General features: G+C 37.5%; 1 protein-coding gene across 1 annotated transcript in view; it reads left to right on the top strand.

Annotated features, from left to right (window-relative positions):
• Window positions 1–23,283, top strand: part of Epha6 (EPH receptor A6) — a 921,293-nt gene that overhangs the window by 352,917 nt on the left and 545,093 nt on the right. The window contains exon 4 of the mRNA XM_006981610.4: window positions 20,640–20,795. Coding sequence (XP_006981672.1) covers window positions 20,640–20,795 — 156 coding nt within the window. The remainder of the gene's footprint in view (window positions 1–20,639; window positions 20,796–23,283) is intronic.

Below are 23,283 nucleotides of genomic sequence, written 5' to 3'. Positions count from 1 at the left end.
ATGTGTCCTATATATCAAAATATATTTTATAGAATTAAGTGAAAATTTAATTTCCTCTGATAAATTAGCAAGCAAAATCCTTGGAAGTTTAATGTCTCTTCAAGTAAGCATCTGTTAAATCACTGCAGAAGTGTACTATTAGACACGAAAATATATGAGTAACACTGTCAAGAAATTCTCTTGGTGTTATGTTTAGCATGTTTCTGTTTGTTTCTTCAGACTTAAATAATGCGTTAGAGATTTGGGTTCTTTTCATAGTTGTAGATTATGTATGGAAATTGAAAGTTACCAAAAGTCTAAAATTATCTAACAGGTTTTAGCAAACTTGTTGCTCTCAATCAAGGTTCTATGCAACTTACACAGGTTCTATCCCCTGTGATGAAAATGAAACATAGCCATTATTGATCTATTCAAGAAAACATGCATAAAATAATATTATTATGTAGGGAATTCACCTTGAAAGAAAACTGCAAAGCAAATATTAAGTTATTTTTGGTCATTTAGTGACCCTTTTTGTTTTGTTTTGTTTTCAAGGTAAAGAGACAGAATTCCATCCCCTGTAAGCTATTGGAATTAAACTTCCTGCATCTTTGAACAACTCACACTGCCTTAGTATTCTGGCTGAGATGCAATAAAATACACTGAGGAAAACTAATCAAGTTTCCAACTTTATATAAGAAAGTACTATTACATGCAGCAACACATAGTTCCTGTTTCCTCCAAAGCTCAGCAAACAAATACACTCCTCATGGCCTGAGTTCATGCAGGCACACAGGTACATAAGAACCAGAATCTCCATCACTAGCTCATAATTTTTTATCACTGTTGTTGGCAATGTACTAGGTACCATAATGAGCACACACATAGCCAAATATGCTAAAGATGCTGTTTTCACACCTAGGGACTCCATGCAAGCAAAAGGAGTCTGAAGGAAATGATAGAGGGATGGAAAAAACAAAGGTTTAGGAAGTAAGGAAAATTCTCAAAGACCATGTGTTAACAGGTATTACTCTGCAGATAAAACTTGATTTAACTCTTCATGTGATAAGATTTTAAGATACAAATAGGAAGAAAGATAATCTTTATATAGTAGAACCACAGAGGCTCTATTAAAATTATTGATTAGTACTTACTTTGGCAGTACATATAATACATTGATTGCTAAACATTTTGAAGATCTTTAAGGCTTAATATCTGACAAGGTAAAATTGAGCATATGTTGAAGAAAGTTTACTGTTATAATTTTTGTTAGTAAAATAGTATTAATTATCTATTGATAACTGAGCTATAAAATAATTAAACTCATGTGGGTGATAGGACTCACATTCCCTCATCCAACAAATATTTACTGAGAAACAAACCTAACAGTGTTCTCAGTACTATAGATATCTGGAACAAAAATATTTTCTGTCCTTGAGAATAACAAAAAGAAAAATAAATGGGAATGGCCTAAATCTGTGTTGATTAAATCCATTAAATGTTCCTCACATGACTGCACATGAGCACCAAAATGTAGTCAGTTAAACACATCAAAGATAACTTCAGAGGCTTCCAAATGCATTGATGCTAGATTAAAGAAAGAAAGCAAATCACTTCCCCTGAGATTAATTTGACCAATAGCAAGCCCAAATTTGAACTTCTCACTTCTCCCCACAAGTCTTCTACCTGTCTCTAGCTTGTGGTTGCTGACTTGTCCATAGTTTATCTGTTGTATGTATCAGATCTGTCCCTGTTGCCTATATGTGTGTGTGTGCCCCTAACAAAGAGTTTTGCTCCATATTTACTGAACAGCACAAAAAGCACTGGATGCAGAAATAGTGACAATTACTTTCTGGAAATCTTTTTATTCATTTATTTATGTGTTATTCTGTGTCTTTCACATCATGTATCTTGAGCCCATTCATTTCTGCCCCTTTTCATCTGCCCTATGCCCCTGCATCCATGCCCAAATAAAACAAAATTCAAGAGAAAAAAGGAAGTAAAATGAAAAAAAAAATTAAAGGGAGAAAAATTAAAAATCTTGTCGTGGAAGCTACACTGTGACCCAACAAATCACACCGTATACTCCCTTGTCCATACATCTCTACTTGCAAGTGTTCATTGCAGAGTCATTGGTTTGGTTTGAGACCCCTGGTTTCCACTATATGATTGATGCTGGGCCCCCACAAGGACTCTTCTTGGACATCCCACTGCCATCCTGTGTTGTGAAGTTCTTGCAGCTTTGGGTCTGCAGGCCAGGTCCCTCCCTGCACATGCTCCAGCAGATCATAGATGGGGTGGATGTTGGGGCAGGGCCAAGTCATAGCACTGGATCTGGCCCTAGGCAGCTGTAGCGTTGGTCTGCCAGATGGAAAATAGGGACAGCTCTCCCATGCTCACAATTTTTCTGCTGACTCACCCACATCTGTGCTAACAGGGTTGGCTCTATTGTGCTGCCCTGGAAAGATGCAGGGCCTGCTCTCCTGAGTGGGGTTCAGCTGGTGGACTTCAGGGATGGCTTCCTCACTCTTGTGACCACAGGGCCAGCTCTCCCCCCTGCCTCAGGCATTGATGAGGGGGGTGTGTGCAACTCTCCTTTGGCCATGGTGCCACAAGGCAGATGGATATGGGGACAGCTGTCCCATGCTCACAACTCAAGGGCTGGCTCACCCATATCTACGCTAACAGGGCTGGCTCTATTGCGCTGCCCTGGTGAGGTGCAGGGCCTGCTCTCCCAAGTGTTGCAGCTGGTGGGGTCAGGGATAGCTCTCCCCCTCTTATGACCACAAGGCTTGCCCTCCCACCTGTCCTAGGCATTGATGGGTATAAGGGAGGGCATCTCTCCCTTGCCCATGCCACTACAAGACAGATGAGAAATTGAAGTCACTCTCCCATGCTTGCAAATTTGAGGCAGGCTCACCCACACCTGAGCTAACAGGATTGGCTCTATTGTGCTGCTCTGGTGAGGTGCCGGGCCTGCTGTCTTGAGTGTTGCAGCTTGTGGGGGTCAAGAGACAGCTCTCCCACTCTTAGGACAGGAATCATTTACAGAGTTTTATATGGTATTAAGTTAATTACTCTAACTGACCCAATGCATTCACCATTGCAAACATACCATTATAAAACTATTTTTCTATGTTGTTTTCAATGTTTATTGTAGAAAGATGCTTTCAACTTGTTATCTATTTTCAGGAAATGATTACTATAACACACACACACACACACACACACACACACACACACACACACACACACTCATAGACCTCTGGAGTCAGGAGCATGGAAGAGTAAATAATTTAAGGACAAATACATGCATCAATTATAAAAGTTGATTACATGGGGATTCCAAGGCAAGTAAAGGATGGTTGTTACATTGTTCTCTTAAAGGTAATCTAAACAAAAAGGCTGTGTATATAGGAGGATATCAGGCAAAGTTTTAAGTGACCTCAAGGTGCAGTATTTACCTGGTTGTAAGGTTCAGCAAAAAGTTCCAGTGCCATAAAATGGAAGATATATTTTCATAAAACATGAAGCACATTTTCATACCACATAAATCCATTAATAGTGTACAGAAAATTAAAGCATGTGATGTAACAGAGAGAGCCTGGCTAGGGGATGATAATTCCTAAGTTCCACATGGGGCGATGCAGAAGGAACAAGAGGACTAGTGTTACTGAAACAAACTCTACTAGGAGGTAGATGAGCAAGCAGAGAGCAGGTTTTACAGAACTAACCATCAGGCTGTGCAAAGAGTTTGGCTTTAATCCTATTTGTGATGTAAGCAATTTGAAGATTTAGGCTGTGAAGCAAATACTCTAGAGTTCCTGTCCCTTTAAAATGCTCACTTAAGTATTTAAAACGTCACCCTGACTATAATGTCCATGCATATGTTAGGTAGCTAGGGTCAGACAGAAGAAAATAAGCATTGGAAGAACTGAGTTCAGAAATGACGGTGGCTAAGTACGAGGACACATGCCTGCAATCTTGGACCTTAGAAAAATGGAGGCGAGACGATCAGGTTAAAGTTGGCGTAGACTACATAACAGCACGTCATCTCACCAAACAGAGGAGATAAATGGGGATCATGGTTACGGATAAGAGCACTGACTTTTCATATTTTCTTATTAGGCAAAATAGGCAAGGCAAATGTGGTGCATAGATTTTATAGAGATGCCTAAAACCATATGTATGTTATATGCCTCGCTTTTGTCTTTCTTGGTCTGACTTATTTTGCTTAATATGATAATTTCAAGTTCTCCTCATTTTCCCACATCAACTATTCTCCATGACTAGATGAAGTCAACTTCATTGTGTATATTTCCATGTTTTCTTTATCCATTAGTCAGTTGGTGAACATTTAGGCTGATCCCATAACTTGGCAATTATGAACAATGCCGTAATACATGCAGATTGGCAAGTATGTCTGTCCTCTACTGATGGACAGCCCTGTCATTATATGCCAAGAAGTGCTATAGCTAAGCAATATGAACATTCTGTTTCTAGTTTTCTGAGAACTTCTGTACAGACTTTTACAAGGTGAATGATTAATTTAAATTCCACCAGTCGTGTATAAGGGTCCCCTTCTCCCAGAACTACATCAGTATTTGACTTTTATAGGATAGTCCTTCTAATTGACTAATGATTTTGAATATTTTTCATATGCTTGTATCTATGCATGTATTTTTAACTGTGATCTATCCTTACTAGAATTGCATTTTTAAATTTTGTGAAGATTTCATACACTAGGACTGTATTTCACACTTCTACCCCATATGCTACAAGCTCCAACCCATCCTATGCTCTACCCACTACACACTCCTTAAATTCATGAACTCTGTTCATTTAATTACTGTTGTTATACACATATGCACATGCATAGACATATTGGTGTATTCACATACATTTATGTCTCTGTGTGTATTACTGAGTCCATTTAGTGTTGCTTATAGAAATCCTACAGGAGAAACCAGTATAATTTCATAATTTTCGTAAACCAGTATAATTTCTAACCGTACTTAAGAGCTGTCTATTAATTTCTTTAGCCAATTTATAATTGAATTGTTTGGTTTGAGAGTATTCTTATTTTTAAATTTTATTCATTAGTGCCTGTGTGTTTGTGCATGTGTACATACAAACATGAGTCTGTAAGCATGCTTACTGCCACACATGGTGAAGTCGTAGGAAAATTTTGTGGGGTTGGTTCTCTCCTACACTTATGCATGTTCTGGGGATTGAATTCAGGGTACCAGGCTTGTGCAGCTAACACGCTTACCCATTGAGTCATCTCGCCAGCCCCTGTTTTGTTTTGTTTTGTTTTAATCAATTTTTTAATATTCTCTATAAAACCTCTGTCCATGCATAGCTAACTCTATATTATTCTCTAGGCAGTATCTTCACCACCAAATTATTTCCTTTGCTGTACAGAAGCCCTCTAAATGTATGCAGTTTCATTTACAAATCCTCCATAATATATCCTGAACCATTAGCGTTCCTATCAGAAAGCACTTGGCTGTGCTGACATCCTGAAGTGCTTAGTTGGCAGTTAGGGTTTTTAACAAGTTGAGTAACATCATGCCTAGCCCTCCTGGTGTTTAATCTTCCCCCTCAGTTGTTATTGTTTAGAGGATTACCATCTCATTCCTCTGCCTTTGTTTTCTGTTTCACGTGCCTTTAATAAATTATTAAACTCTATCAACCTATTCCATATTACATAAACCATATATCTGCTCTCCCTTATCTGAAAAGCCCTGTGGTCTGTGGTACAGAGCATGAACTTACTTGTACATTTTTTTGAAACTGTTGAAAACAATCTTCCTTTTCTTTTTTTTTATTGATTGAGATTTTCATACACACATGCAATGTGTTTTGATCAAGTCCACCTCTAGTTACCTTCCCGCCAATGATGACTCTGTCTATACCACCACTATTCTAGCCTGATCTCTCTCTCTCTCTCTCTCTCTCTCTCTCTCTCTCTCTCTCTCTCTCTCTCTCTCTCTCTCTCCCTCCCTCCCTGCCTCCCTCCCTCCCTCAAATTAGAATACAATTATATTGCCATGTACCAATTATTGATATTGAGGAATTGAAGCTGAGTTTGAGATTCAATAGAATCAGAGGACTCTGGTCAATTATGGCTCAGGAAACCTTTTCTGGGTTTCTCTGAAGCTTTTATTCCAAGATAGCTCAAGGTTCAAAGAACAGTCTTGAGGCAGGGCAAGGGGCTTGTACCTGCCTCTACTAAATGTACCTCCCCATGGGAGGCCTTACCTTCTTGTAGGAGGGAATGGGGGGTAGATTTAGAGAGGAAGGCTGGAGGGGTGGGTGAAGGGAAGAGGAGGATCTTTGATTGGTATTCAAAATGAATTAAAAAATTAATAATAAAAAGATAAATATAAAAAAAGACATGCAGAGTAGTTTTCTTCACTTTGACCAGATATGCTCAGAGGGCAGAAAGTCTCAGGGCCTATTGGAAGCTATTTACGTAATATCTTTGAATTAACTAAGTCAGGGAAAGGAAACATCTTGCCTGTGGCATTCCTTGAGCAGGCAGAGGCATTTCTCCCAGGAGAATAAACAAAAATCTAAGGGATAATGTAGGAGAGTCTATGTTGTATGCAGGCTACACCATTAGCAGTGGGTTACAATTAGCAGCGGGTTCCCACCAAGATCCTTGTGACTCTCCTCCTTTGGCAACTTGCAGAGCATGTTCTGGTTCTACAAAATCTGGCACTCAGGGAGTGGGCCTTCAGGTCCAGATCCAACTCAAATCTTCCAAGTCTTGTGTCTGAAGTATGCAGCATCTTTAGGAACAGTTCTTTGTCATCAACCTCTGGGCAGCAACTAAGGACAACAGTAATATTCTGCACTGTTTTAGGTATCTTTTCGACTCCCATGATGAAAAACTTGAAAGATAGTTTCTTATGCATGGTAATTCATTTTTTTATTACAATATAGTCTACAGCTCTTTGAAGGAACATTTATAGCCCACGTGGCTTGGGCTACAGAGCAAACAAAGTTCTCCAAAGAAAAAAGAAAAATGGCTAAGAAATTGCTCAAAAATGTTTATCATCATAACAATTAGGGAAATGCAACTCCAAACAACTTTAAAATTTGATTTTTCCCCAATCAGAATGACTAAGATGGGCACAACAACTGGCCACAATGTTGAAGGGGATGCATGGAAATGGAAACTTCATTCACTGTTGGTGGAGTTGCAAACTGGAACAGCCAATCTAGAAATCAGTGTGCTTCTCAAAAAGCTAACTATAACTCTACCATACGACCCAACTATACAGCTCTTTTGCATATGCACAAAGAACTACTCCACGGGTACTTGCAAGGCCATATTCACTGCCACTGTGTACACAATAGTTAGGAGATATAAACAACATAAATGTTCTTCAGTTGATAAATAAATACTGAATATGTGGCACATGTATACAATAGAATACCATTCAGCTATAAAGAAAAGTAATATCAAGAAATTTGCAGGCAAATGGATGGACCTAGAAAAAAACCTCTATTGAGTCAGTCCTGGTAAGACAAACTCTGTATGTTATCTCTCCCCTTGCTCCAAATTGTCATTTGTTAGTATGTAACCTGGAGTGACTAGAGAAAACAGGGAAGTAGAAAGGGACTATGCGGGTGAGGAGTGGAGAGATGTTGGGGGTAATAGCAGTATACAAGTGATGTAAAGCAGGAAATGGGGTAAAAGGGACGGACTTTTAATTGGGGAGAGTGGTCACTATAAAAAGATAGGGAGGGAGGAAGGGAAGGAGAGAAGGAGGGGAAAATAACTGTAAGGATGTTTGTAAAAATCATGAAGAATTGTTGTTATTATTATTTGCCTAAAATTACATATATTCATGTAATTATGTGTATATATACAGTGTAATAGAATTCTGAAAAACATATTCTTATTAGTTGTTTTGCATGGCTCTTGTTTCTTCTGTTAGCTTTTTATTTTATCCAAATTGGCTTTCTCTCTGTATCAGGAAACTTGACCTCATTTCCATTTCAACATATGTTTTACCTGTTCCAACCAGTCTCACTTTACATTAAAGGATTCAGCAGAAGGCTACACTTCCAGGCCTAAAAGCCAGTTCGAGCAACTTTACTTCATATTAATGTTTTTCTTCTTGAAACTCAGGCACTTATTTTCACAATATTTATGACCTACCTGTAGATAATAATCATTTAAATTGAAGTTTATATTTCTTCTCTCCCTAGAGAATAGGTCTCAAACAAGCTCTCTCACATAATTTATGAGTGAATAAAAACTGTGGTTAATTATACATTAACACCATTAATTTGAAAGGTTATTTCATTATAGAATAATAGAAAAATATTATAGCTAAAAATTTCACATGTATTAAATAGTTCTTGAAACAGTATGGTTATATCAATTATCCAATTCAAAAAGTTTATAAGAAAAAAATTATCTATATATCCATGTAGAAATGTACAATGAAACCTGGGAGGTAAATACATTCACCAGTGTGTCATTTGAAACAGATGTTCTAAAATCACAGCTTCCTACATGAAAACATAGAATATAAATACCATTAAAAATAGTTCTTGATGCAATACCTTTTGTGATTGGTATAGTGGCTGTTATGTTAATTTTATGTCACTTTTGCAAATGCTCTTTTCCTTTAAAGACATCAAAGAAGAATGTAGTTTAGCAAGAGTGACAGAATATTTATTTTTATTTTTTAACTCAATACCCATTAAAGAACACCAATTTTTATTTAGATATTGATTTAGCAAATATTAACTGAATGCCTCATATATGTTATATGCATTATCTCAGAAGAAGATTTTAAGACAAAGATCTATCTCAGACAGACATGATGATGTTCTCCTATAATCACAGCATGTGGGAGGTAGAGGCAGGAGAATCAGGACCACCCTCAATTACAGATTCAGTTTGAAGCTAGCAACTAATACCTTTTCAAATCAATAAAAATAAATAGTTCTCACAATACCCCACAAGCTGATTCTAAAATGAACCTAGCTCCTTGAAAAATACCCAAATAGACAGATGTGATAGAACATACTTATAATTCCAGCATTTAGGAAGCAGAGGCAGGAGGATTGCCCTAAGATGGAGGCCACCAAGGGAAACATGCTGAGATTCTATCTCAAAATCACCTTCATCCAGCAGCTGATGGCAGCAGAAGCAGAGATCTACAGCTAAGTACTGGGCCAAGCTCCGGGAGATCAGTTGGAGAGAGAGAGGAGAGATGATATAAGCAAGGGGGTGGGTCAATATCATGATGGGAAAACACACAGAGATAGCTGACCTGAGCTCATGGAAGCTCACAGACTCTACACCAAAAGCTACGGAGCCTGCATAGGACCAACCTAAGCCCGCTGCATGTGGATGATAGTTGTGTAGCTTGGTCTATTTATGGGGTCCCTACTAGTGGGACCAGGATCTGTCCCTGGCTCATGATCTGGCTTTTTGGACCTATTCTCTTTGGTGGGATGCCTTGCTCAGCCTTGATGCAGGAGGGAGGAGCTTGGTCCTGCTTTGACTTGATATGCCATGCTTTATTGACTCCCATGGGAGGCCTTAGGCTTTCTGAGGAGTGGATTGGTTGAGGGGTAGAAAGGAAGTCGAGGGGGGAGCAGGAAAAGAGGAGAGAAGGGAAACTGTGGTTGGTATGTAAAATAAATAAATAAAATTAATAAAAAAAGAAATCCAGACAATTTAAATAAAACACTGAAGTATTTCTTAAAAAAAAAAAAAAAGACCAGTCTCTGAATAATGAATGCATTCTTAGTGTGCACTTAGACTAGGGGAGACAAATAGTGCATTCTGATAATGCAACAAACCCCTTGGCCCAATAACTTACTTACCACACTAACAAGAGAATGTCCCAATTTAAGGACTCTGGATATGCAAACACCATTTAAGAGTTTAAAGGTTGAAGAAAAGATGCCTACTAAGATCTCCCGTACTGTGCTCAACCTATTTCTTCATGTGTAGACAGGTTACAAAGTATCTAAACAAAGTTTCGTACATGTATTTCTTCTAATTGTAATATAGATCGAGAGCTCTACACAAGAAAACTATGTCTACATTTGCGATTTTTCCAAATATAAGACTTATAGATTCATAAAATGCTGTAGCTGACTGTGCAGGATAGACCCTGCTTACCATGAAAATTGAATTTTCCAAGCACCAGCTTACAAATGATTTGGCTGAGTAACACATAGTCACTGAGAACTCCAGGTTGAAGTCAACAGTGTTTATATAGAGAAAGGCTGTGAGGGGAAGTTTGGGAGCCAAACTGACAGAACATATTCTGCTCAGACACATCACATCTGTAAGATCAGCACATCCTTGTTTCTGTTGATTACAGAGCCCCAGAAAGCTACTGCAAGCAATGCACTGGACATTCCAAATCTCGTCTGTCTGCTGTTGCAGCACATAGCATTTTACCCTTGAATATGCCCTTGTGATCTGAGACTATCTCACATCCAGCCTTGCTGGATCAATAGAGACACTACACTTGAACTGAATGGACAATTCTGTTGTAGTTTATTTTAAGTCTATGTTTATACAATATGCCAGTGAAATGTAGATCATTGTTTCTCTAAGTTCTTTAGTATGCTAATAGCAAGCTTGTACATATGTTACTCTTTATAACTCCGTGGCTTATTCATACATCGTCTCCATGAACTTGAGCATTTGTTATGGCCTTCAACTCATTTACTAAATGAAGATTCTAATAAATCACTGAGTCTCTTAAGTCTCAAATAGAAAAGCATATTTAAACATCAACATTGAGAACGAAGAGGATAATCAAGAGCGGTTATTATATTTATTTTCAATATGCTTGATAACTCTAAAAATTCTCTATGGTAAAAAAAATCAAAGTCTCTAATTAACTATTATTTAAAGTAGTGCTCTGCACATTTTCCAACATAAATGTCCAAAATTCATGTCAGATTGAAGAATAGGCTCTAAGCATGTTGTGAAACCAGCACAAGATAAAGCATCAAGCTTCCCTACAGCGACAGAATATGTGACATTTGGAGCAGTGTTGACAAGATTTTGTTAAAATGTTTAGATCTTTCATACAGTCCATTCTGTGATGTGTCTGTTTTGCAGTTCTGGATTTGAGGATAAAATGTCTTGCTTGAAAATAAGGCAGTGCACAAGGCAATGTAATTAAAATTGCAGAATACAGTTAAATTTTGATTACCCTGCATAAATCTATATTAGTTTTATTTTGTACCAAAAATTATGGCTAAGAGAATACAGACATATAAGATGAAATTTTACCCATCAATTACATTTCACAAAAGTGTATTTATTATGAAAAATTATTTAAAACTTAAATGTCATCATTAATTGTTCTTTCTAACGGCCATCTCCTGTAATCAGACAAGACTTCCAATAGAGGAGTTGAGGCCCCAGTCCAGCCACATAACCTCTGACCTACAATTTGCCTTGCCTAGAGGCTCTGCTGGGACAAAGGTAGGCAGAACTTATAGGAATGGCAAACCAGTGGCTGGTCCAGCTCGAGACGCATACATGAGAGGCAGCCCACCCCTGACCATGTCTGGAGGGCCAGGACCCAAGGCCTGTACAGCCCAGTGACCTAGGATAGAACCAAACATGACTGGAAAAAATGTAGTCAATGCAGTGATTCCTAATGCTATACTCACAGATCATTGCCCAGCCCAACTGTCATCAAAGAGGCTTCACCCAGCAATTGATGGAAACATTGTGGAAGAAGGGAGAAAGTATTATGGGAGTCAGAGGGGGGAAGGATACCATGGGAAAACACACAGAAGTCAACTGACCTGGACTCATGCAGGCTCACAGAGCCTGAACCACCAGCCAGAGAACTTGCACAGGACTGACCTGGACCCTATGCATATGTGTTGCAGTTGTGTGGCTTGGTCCTCTTATGGGACTCCTGGCAGAGGGAGCAGGGGCTGTCTCTGACCATGTTGTCTGCTCTTTGGACCCTTTCCTCCTGCTGGAATGCCTTGTCCAGCCTTAATAGGAGAGGAAGTGCCTAGTCTCACTGCAACTTGATAAGCCATGGTTGGCAGGTTTACATGGAAGGCCTGTACTTTTTGGAAGGGAAGGGAAAGGGGATGGGTGGGGGAGGGGCGGGGGGGACTGAGAGGAGAGGAGGGAGGATGAGGAAGCTGTGATCGAACTGGAAAAAGTTAATTAGTTGATTAATTAAGAAAAATACAGTTTACTCAGTCCTTGCCCTGAAAAACACAATATACAAAATTTTCCATACACATTAACCCACTGATATGCCTTAGGATGAAGATTCAGATTATAAGTTGAGATAACTGTCTTACCATATGGCTTTGAGTAAGTTTATGAGATGCTTCTTAAAGATCCACTCCAAATCTAACAGTGTGGAATTACATCAACCATATATATTTTCTTTTCCCCATAAACCTGTAATTTTGGCAATGTGAAGTGCGATGGCCCTCTGCTGCAGGAAGTGCTCACCTTTGGTTCCGGACCCAGGGCTAAAGGGTCCATACTCCAGAGCCCATATGTGTGACTGGCAAATAGGTGTCTGGAAGCTCAGCTGGAGCGTAAGCTCATCCCTGCGTTTTTCTCTTCCTGAGGGCTTACACTCAGCCCTATCATGCTGGCCGGTTTTAAAAGCATCCAAGAGAACAGGTGGACTCACTATCTATCCACTTTTAGGAGCTGACTGGAAAGTCACATAGACTCACTTCTACTATAGTCATAAACACACCAGATAAAAGAAAAGATCATGGAAAAACCCTTGTGAAGAATTTCCATACATTTTTCAGAAGAGTAGTGTTTAGAAAATTATTATCGAGGCCAGTTTTGGAAAACACATTACTTAATAACCCAAATGCAATACTTTTTTTTTCTTATTCCACATTTAAAATCTTTACAGCCACCCCTAAGATAATGTACTAACTGTTGTCTCTATTTTCTTGTTCTGTTTGTGCTGCAATACCAAAATGCTCCAGATTGGATGACTTAAACAATAGCAACAACATAATGGCTTTCCCAGAGCTCTAGATGCTAAGAAGTAATAATTGTAGGTGCTAGAAGATATGGGGTCTGGTCTGAGCTCTCTTACAGCTTTACACATGGCTATCTTCTCATTTTATCCTCTTACATGAGTGAGTGGGCAGCTCTGGTACCATTACTCCAGAGGGCACTAATCCAGGCAGTGAGGACATCACCATGATACCTTATTCCCATGCAAAGCCTCCATCTATAAATGCTATTACACAGTTTAGGCTTCCATATATGAATTTAGAGAAGATGCTGACCTTTGGCCCATAGTGTCTGTTTTTACAAATGAGAAAACATGCATCCAAAGAAAATGTTGCTGGATTTGAAAATGATTGTAAAACAAAGAAACTAAACTCAAGCCTATGTATTTGACAGCTAAATTCTTTATTTTTTATAGTTAATTTCTATTAGAATAGTTAAACAAGCTTTATACAATGTGGCTGTTAATGGTAACTTACCTGTCTAGATCAATATCCATTTCTATGACACCCTTCTTTGTCTTATAAGGTATTAAATTAAACAGTATTAATGGGAAAAGTCAGTATATGATTTCAGAGTTGATATCTTCTTTTTAATCTGACAAATTTTAAAACCTCATTACTGCCTGAGGTATTGAGGTCTTGTTTCTTCAGTTCTTTGCTATTTGACATGTTAAGAAGAATCAGGACCACATATATACAGGTTAATAAAAAGAATCCTGGGATTGCCTTTCTCAGCCCTTCCTACTGATGCTCCCGCAAAAATATTCTGGAGTCCAGTCTTTCTTCCTTATAAACCCGTGTCTAGAAATCTGTGGCCTTACAAAATCCACTCCGCTTTTTACCTCTGCCACTGGATGCTCGGTTCTGGCCAAGTGAAAGGGACACAGAATATCATAGTTGCTTTTCTTGTTGTGGTGAAAGAAAACTATCTGTCAACAGCAACTTACAGCAGGAAGGATTAATTCAGACTTAGAGCTTGAGTGCAAGTCCATCATGGCATGGAAGTCATGGCCGCAAAGGTATGAGGCAGCGGGTCACATTGCTCCCACTGTCAGGAAGCAAAGAGAGATAAATGCTAGAGCTTAACTTCTAGAGACAGGGGGAGTTTTATACTCTCAGCATTAGGAATTCTCATTTCTACTACACATTTCTACTACATTTCTACACATAGGATGAACAGGGTTGTGCTGATTTCTATCTGTGGTGTGGTATACTTGCCCACATGTACAATTTATTCAGATGAGTATAGTGGGGGTAGATAGTGAAAGGGAGGGGAAGATTCTATGTTAATAGTTAACAGTACCTCAAATGTTGCTAACCTTCTAACTTGCTCATTGATGTATGTGTCAGACTAACTGGCTAACTGGTCCATGGCCTCCTGGGGGTTTTCCTGTCTCCTCCCCTCATCTTTTCATAGGATGTTAGGATCACAAGTGTGTGATACTGTGTCCTTGTTTATTGGTTTCTGGGTTTTACCTCAGGTCCTCCTCATTACTCAACAACACTAATCACTTAGCAATCTCCCCAGCCCATAGCAGTTTGTGTGTGTGTATGTGTGTGTATGTGTGTATATGTGTGTGCGTGTGTTTCTATTTGTTGCTCTTAACTGCAGAGCCATTTCTTCAGTCCCTTGGTGACTTCATTCACTACATTTGTATTAATGATGAATCCATCACTCTAGTTACACTGAGTGTGTCTATAGTCAAGGCTAAGTTTTATGACATGTATCATAGGCTTATTTTAAGGAACTAATTAAGAGTCCTCAAATTATAAACATGCTGTTGAAGTAGATGCCTGTTGAGTTTAGCTTAAATTATTCAATTTGCATTAATTTTTATATTCTGTCTTTTATAAATGAACCATTTCTATAGCATCTGACATCTATTCTTCTTGCCTTTAATCTCCTTGATTATACCTTCAACAGTGGAGTCAATGCAACTTAAATCAAGAATTCATTTATAATCTAACTATTCTCAACTAAATCTATTCTAACTGAGGAAAATTCAGCAAAGTGTAAATTTTCTATTAAATATAGTTGATTGAACATATCAGTTTACCTCACTTCTCTTAATATATTTTACCAACCTAGGTTATATAAGTTTACACTAACACAGATAAAACAAGTGGAAAGAGGAAAAGGAAATACATAGTGTGAGAAAGGTTAATATGTCAATATGAATCAGAAAATAAAATGGAGGAATGAGAGCTCACTTAACGGTAGAATTTTGTATAACTGACTTCATGAGCAAAGCCATTTTGACTTTGGGCTTTTAAATTGAGTATACATGAAGAAGTAGGAATGTACTTTCCAACAGCATGTCTGGGTTAAATAATATTGGATACTACCAGTTCTCCGAAGTAGTTGCAATAATTTAATAGTTTCAGCAAAAATTGTTATTGAATATCTATTTACCTTTGGCATACAGGTTGATGGCAGCAGAATTGTGTTGGATATTGTAACATTTTACAATATGATTAATCAAATAAGTATAGTAGTTAGGAGAAGGACATTAAAGAAATAAAAGTCATTTAGATAAATAAGGATTTAAGGGGCATCAGCAGTCTGGCACATAAATGACTTCTTATATAAGCCAAGAACTTCCGCATAACTGTATGAAGAAGTCATTTTTAAGACATGAGACATCAGACAGGTGGATACATAAAAACTGATAGATGTACAATTTTCACAACTTGACACACAGAATATTCCCAGCCTTTAGCAGAAGAAGAAAGACTCTGGCACAATCTGGCAATGTCTGTTCCGTGGATTGTGGAGGTGCTCTGAGACTCCAGTGAGATCAAAACAAATGCACTTTGCAATACTGTTTGAAGAAGGACAGTAATGTTCTTAGAAAGGATTCCAGAGAGGTTCTTTCTGAGTGCTCATTTGAATTTTTCAATAAACAAGCGAGAAATGGTTTTTAAAGAATTATGTAAAGTATACTATTATTTTTAAAGAAGCAGGAAAAATTTGAAAAGGAAACAATGACCAAATACCACAAGATGGAAAGGAAAACTAGAAAAATATACTCAAGGCCTGAGATTTAGGGGCTAGAGAAACAGCACAGAAGTTAGGCACAGTGGCTGCCCTTCTGGAAGACCGTGGTTTGGTTCCCAAACCTACACAGAAGTTCACAATGGTCTGTAACTCCAGTCCCAGGGATCCAGCATCTACTTCTAGTATTCATGGGTACTGCACACACACACAGTGCACAGACTTACATGCAGACAGAACACCATAAAGATACAAGTTAAAAATTAATAATAAATACATAAGATCTGAGTAACCCTATTAAAATACTATAACCATCCCAATTAAAGATCAAAGATCATCACATTGTATTTAATAGAAACAAGGGATAAACAGATCAAAGACCAAAAATTGTGCTGCCAACAGAAAACAAATGTCAAATCTAAAAACACAGATAAAATGAAAAGGTGGTAAAACTGGAATTGATGTATTATAGTTACTATAATTGCTGCTGTAGTTTTCAGCTGTATTTTACTAAATTCAGACTGTGTGTACAGCTTTTTTATAGTGGTTACACCTCAAGAAAGCTGTAATGTGATGTGTTGTATGTGAAGAATGACAAGAACTCTAAAATCTTTGTAGCAGTGAAAGCCAGCACTTTGTAGATGTTCAACCAACTGAGGATGATTATCAATGCTAGTCTGGTGTTTCAGAGTCTATGCATACTACTAAACTTTACCCACAAAGCACAGTGTAGTGCATATTTAGGCTTGGTACACAAAGAGCCTAAGCTGAGTGTATCATATGTTTATATAATCATTAAAAACATTTGAAATATTCATCTTAGCTTTTGTTTATACAGGATCAGACAGAAGGCCAGATGTGGGCACACAAAAATCATTTTGCATTTTCTGCTGTACAAAGCACAGCACTACAGTCGTATCAGGTGTTTAGAAACACAACTGCAGTGACTTGGGAGAAAATCTGAGCTGGCAGAAAGCAGAGGCAGGCATTCTGAGATTAATGCATCAGGTCCAGACGGAGATTAGAACACAGATCTGTATGATTCTGGATGGAAGCTACAGTGGGTACAATAATTGGATGCAATGAGGATTTAAACTGTAGGTCCATATCTAAATAACTTTTTCCCTAAAAGACCAGCAAAAAAAAGAAAAAAATAACAGAAACAACCACATCAGAAAATTTTAGCTTTCCAACAATATTTCACAGAGTAGGAATATTGACATATACTGGAAGATATTCATTCCTGTGCTGCAGGCAACCGTCAAGCTGTTCTGCTTATTCTCTTCATTGGAAGCAAGAAACACATACCTTATAAGTATAAAAACAGGGTGTTACAGGGAAAGCAAAAAACATATCAGAAAGCCATTACAGAGTGCTCAAGGTATGGATGCTGTTATTTCATTTCAAGCAGAACTACAAACAAAACTTAAACCACCAACTGAAGAGATAGAGACCATTCCTCCCATTGATGCAATTATAGTAATCCTGTGGCAAGTACTGGTGAATCCATTATTCATATCTCATCCAGTTTTCTTAAATTGTTACGAAAGATAAGTATATACTTGAAATATACTAATAATAATAGATAGCAGCAAGGTGATGCTCATCTCTGTCTTGTGACAGTCACCAAGCCTTCAGCTGACAGATATGATACCACAGTTGAAGTAAATTTCTGACACAGTCTGAAGGTACGTTGTCTACATAACATCAGGTTTCCATTGTCTTTAATATTAGAATTATATATATGCAATGTGTGTATGTGTAAACAAACATACATACATATACACAAACATACACATCAAATGGTAAACAGGGAGATATACAAGGACTGAGATAGATGATCAAAATCAATGTGAACAATAATTTCAAATGCAAATTTTTGTTTTATTATCTTTTTTTGTTTTATTTTATGATCTTTTGTTTCATTATATTATTTTGCTTTTTATTTTGGGACTTTATTTTCATTTGCTTTTGATTTTATTTTGAGGGTCTTATGTATCTCAGCCTGGACTTGCTATGTCACAACGGTAATCTTGTGTTTCTGATCATCTTGTCACCATGTCCTAAGTGCTGAGATTACAGGCACAGTTTGGCATCATGGCTGGTTTATATGGCGCCGTGCATGGAAACCTGGGTATATGGCGAAGCACTCTACCCACTGAGATGCATTTAAGCCCCCAGTTTCACTCCTTTCTCTCTCCTGAAAAGTTCATTTTCCTATCTTAGAGCAATCATAAATGCCTTTCAAGATAGCATGTTCATCTTACTTATCATGTAGAACTTCTAAAAGGAAAGGAAAACCACTTTAAACCTAGGATGATAAGTAATGCCATGACCATAGCATAGACTGGGTAGCCATTCATGGTTCTCTGCAGAAAGTCAATTAGGACAGTAGTCTGTCACTGGACAGTTCTACTGAGTGTGTGAATGTAAGCACCTAATACGGACAGGCAATGTGACAACCTGCTCTTGTGAAGCCCACAGACACAAAATAAGTATTTACCATAGGAAATGTGTTGAAATGGCAGTAGATGTGTTGGGGAACTGGATCCATGAGATGGAAAGGACAACTAGGAGTTAGAACAATGAGTAGGACATGGTTTTATATTAAGAACATAGATTTGCCAACCCACAGACTGGCTAACAGCAGACAACAAACAAATACACACATAAAACATGGGGATTGTATTGAAATTAAAGAAGTCCCCTGACAAGTCATTCACATGTATCAAATACTCTTTGAGGGTCTAAAAATGCCTAGCAGTCTTTTAGGCCCTGGAGATGAACTTTAGCAGATGAAACAGACAGAAATCTCTGCTTGATAAAGCACACACTCTAGTGGGAGATGGATTTTATAACTAAATGTGCCAAATGTCAGATGTTGTTAAATCACTTAAAGGCAAAGGAAAGCAATGTGGAATTACATGGTGTGGCAAAGCAGGAATTACAGTTTCCGAAGAGGGATCCTGGAGGCCCTCAGTGAGAGGGTGACATTTAAAGAAGACTGGCCACACAAGGAGAGTGAGCATAAAGGAATCAGGCTGTGTGACAAGTGAAAAAGACGCTTTGGTGGGAAAAATTGTGTGCGCGCATTTTAGAAGCATGGTGGCACATTAGTCATTGACCTTCTAGAAGAGGCATTGTTGTGTAAATTCAAGGTACCAAAGAAAATAAATAAAAGATAACAATGTCTTACCAGACATAAGTTAAAAGTGGTCTACTTTTATATATACTAAGCTATAATTGTAAAATGCGAGTGGCTGATAAACATTGTAAGACATTTCCCTGTGCCTTTAAAATAATATTTAAACATTTGAAATAAGGTGTGCCTACTCAAAATGGAAGGGCCTCAATTACATATGGATTTCTATATAAATTGATCTGTTTGGATTTAAACTTTAATAGATAAAAAATTATTTAACTTAAAGTAGGGTTAATTTAAAAAAATCATTTTTGAAATTATTAAAAGTTGATCCTATACTGAACTATTTTAAATTGTATAATTAAGAAGCAGTTACTTCTTATTCAAAATATCAATACTTGAGTGAATGAGCATCATCTGAGGTTTTGTAACAATGCTATATAGATCAAGTTTAGAAATCATATTCTTTTTAAAGAATATTTTACTTATGACAATGTCAGCAAATTACATATTATTTACACAGTCAGGTACTCTTAATCAGTTATATGCATAACACTAGTGTGTGAGCATGCAAAGAATAGTCTGCTGCCGATATATGCTTCCTGTTAAACTGATAATGATACAGGATGAGTGTGTGTGTGTGTGTGTGTGTGTGTGTGTGTGTGTGTGTGTGTGTGTGTGTGTGTTCCTAAGGACTGAATATAATATGGCAGGTAAACGTGCACAATCTTGACACTGAGCTACAATTTACCATTTTTTTCCTTCCCTTTTCACTTTAAGACAAATTTTTTTTTCTTCTAAGTTGTGCAGCTTGGCCTTGAACTACTTCTGTCCTCGAGGCTAGATCTTGAATTTTCAGTTCTCTTACTTTAGCCTCCCAGTAGCTGGGATTAGAGACCTTCTCTAGCAGATTTATCATGTGGAATTAAGAATCTTCTTACTGAGAATTATTCAATCATTTACCATATATATATATATATAATTAAGCTAAACCTTCAAAGCAATACAGTTCTATCATAGACAATAGAATATTAACCTTTAGCATAATACTTAAGGGTGAACCTTAATCAAAATGTAAGTCCTAACGTATTCAAAGTCTGAGGGGTGTCAATGAATTGGCGATACTTTTTGAACAGTCTGACTGACTCAGTGTTATTTAATACTAACTCCTAGAAATTCACAAAACCATCTCTTTTAGGGCCAAGTTTGTGTATCCTCACACATACATATCCCAGTATTGTGTGTAGATATGAAAATGATTGTGTACACATTTGCATGAATGTGTTTACCTTCCAAATTAGCTTACATAATGTTCTAAAATTATAATTGCACTAATAATTGAAGAGTTCATTTTATTTATCAGTATTAGCCTTTATGTTGACCTGGCTGTACGTGGGTGAAATTGAATTCTAAGTTAACTTTTGTTTGATTGAAAACGTACAAAACAGAGGAACTTTGGTGTTAACTCAAAAGAATTTGTTTTTCCTTTTTACACAGCTTGCAGACCAGGATTCTACAAAGCATTTGCTGGGAACACGAAATGTTCCAAATGCCCTCCACACAGTTCGACCTACGTGGAAGCAACTTCTATCTGTCAGTGTGAAAAGGGTTACTTCAGGGCAGAAAAAGACCCACCTTCTATGGCATGTACCAGTAAGTCTACACATTTCCTATTAGAAAATTCTGTTTCTAATCATCTTGTTCTCTGTTTTAAGTTTTTAAGAATAAATAAATGGGCAAAATCCTGTACCAATGAAGGTGTCTTGGATAATAATAAAATGCTCTCCTCACCATAGCTCCTTTTCAAACAGTTGCTAAGAGTGTGAAATATTTCCTTCTTAAGCCTTATATAGATCCTTGCTATCCAAGTACCTACCATATTTTGAGGCAGTGCAAAATTTCCCTGGCTAAAATTTGTCTTGAAGAAATTAAGAACTTACAAGTAAAACTCCTCTTCTTTCTTTTACACAGTTTTAGATCTCTCTCTCTCTCTCTCTCTCTCTCTCTCTCTCTCTCTCTCTCTCTCTCTCTCTCTCTCCTCTCTCCTCTCTCCTCTCTCCTCTCTTCTCTCTTCTCTCTCAGTAGAATACTCAAATTAGATGTAAAGGTCATTTCATCAAATACATGCAGAATTTTAAATGATTTGTTTTCTATTATTTAAGAATTGTGTAGTATCTATACATTTTAAAAAGTGAAAATAATAATATATCACTAAAATAGGCAGAAATGGAATGTCACTTTTTAGTTTTAAACTCTTTAGATTCATAAATAAGATATTATAGGCTACAATTTGCCCTTTTTGATGATGAATAAATAGGTGCTGAAATGTTAAATTGAGAATTATATAAGTGATTGGAACGATGATAATGTCTCAATTTTAGGTTTTCCTGTTTTTGAAGCATCCCTTTTAAAAACTCCATTATATTTCATTCTTTGAGAATTTCATATGTAATTATAATGGAATATTATCACATTCCCCAATAGGACTATGGCCCTCCCTAACTTCCTATATGCTCTAATGTATTACCATCTTAACTTTGTCATTTTCTTTTGTTTCTTTGTTTGTTTCTTCTTTCTTTTCTTCCTTTCTTCCTTCCTTCCTTCTTTTAATTTGATAACCCACTATATCCAATTATTCTTGCCCGTATGTACTTGGGTTAGGTCCCATCCATTGGAACACTGGACAATTACCAATGGCTACAAACTCAAAGAGGAACCAACCTTGTTTGGTGCAATGTGGCTTGTGATTTTGCTGGTTTTATCAATGCTTTGGATCGACTCTTATTTATTTTCTATTCTGAATGTTGATATAATAAATTCAAATTTTATCATTAAAATGCTTTTAGTTCACTTTTTTTGCTGCAACAATGCAAATACCTTGAAAGAGCAGCCATATTTGGGTCCATCTACTGTTCACTTTGAATTACTTCTTTATTGCATTTAAATTTATGATATGTACCCTACTGTATTCAGTTTGCCTTCTGCCACTTGAAATAACTATATCAGAAAAATTTACCAAAGACCTTCATCTCCATTTGCATTGGAAACATCTTTGTCCTGTTATTCACTTCACTTGATTCTGTTGCACACTGTTCTTGAAACTGTATGTGGCTTGTCCTAACTTTCTGACGCATTAAAGACACCATGGCCCAAAGACACTCAGGGAAGGGATGGATTTATTTCAACTTGTTAGGGGTAGTCAGTCACTGAAAGAAGTCAAAGCAGGAATGCAATCTATATTTTGAAGCAGAAACCATGCAGTAATGCTGTTTGATGGCTCTCGCCCATGTCTGTGTTTAGCTGGCTTCCTTCTATAGCTCAGGATCACCTTCACAGGGAAATGGTGCCATTCACGGTACGCTGGACCTTCTTTTGTCAATTAACAATCAAAATAATCCCCCATAGCCATGCTCAAGGACAAGGTGATCTAGACAATTCCTCAAGCTGGATGTTCCTCCTAGATGACTCCAGGCTTTGTCAAGTTGACAAAGTTAATGAGGGCAGGACTTTCAGTCTCAAACATTTGCCATGTCCATTTCATCCTAATATACTATTTTATGTTATGACGCTGATAGTTTTTCTTCTTCCTCTGTTAGTTGTTGGTTTTATTCATGGGGCTTGTTTGCCTTTGTCAGTACATTCTTACTCTCTCCCATAGTTAGAACTGTCACCTGAAGGTAGATAGTGTTGATAATTTTGTATAGTCACAGTCTTGTATTCTGAGGACCAAAGTCTTCTAGCCTGAGGGTTACGGAATCTGATCACCTATAAATCCTACAGAAAACTGCCCACTCCTCTCAACGCATACGCCATGGTACCTTTGCAAACATTCTGGACTTCAAAGATGCCAAGTTTGTTTCCTTTCTTAGTAACAGAATTTCCACAATCTGAAGCATTCTCTCCCCTAGGCCTCTTAGGGACGTTTACATTCCACTTTACAGGGTCAAATATCAGCTCTTAGGATGGTTATTTTCTGACCAGTCTTTCAAAAATGGCACCTGTCCCACTTAATCTTCTTTGTCATCGTGTCTTACATTTTATGCATTATGTTATTCTTTAAAATCCTGGCTTTGTTTATGTGCCTGCTTCACTATTTACTGTCACTTGATCACACCAGACTACAAGAGCCATGGGACCAGGG

Source organism: Peromyscus maniculatus, chromosome 12, assembly GCF_049852395.1.
Source record: "Peromyscus maniculatus bairdii isolate BWxNUB_F1_BW_parent chromosome 12, HU_Pman_BW_mat_3.1, whole genome shotgun sequence".
In the NCBI taxonomy this organism is placed as follows: domain Eukaryota; kingdom Metazoa; phylum Chordata; class Mammalia; order Rodentia; family Cricetidae; genus Peromyscus; species Peromyscus maniculatus.
Note: the sequence above shows the minus strand (reverse complement) of the source record. Positions and strands in the feature narration are given on the sequence as shown.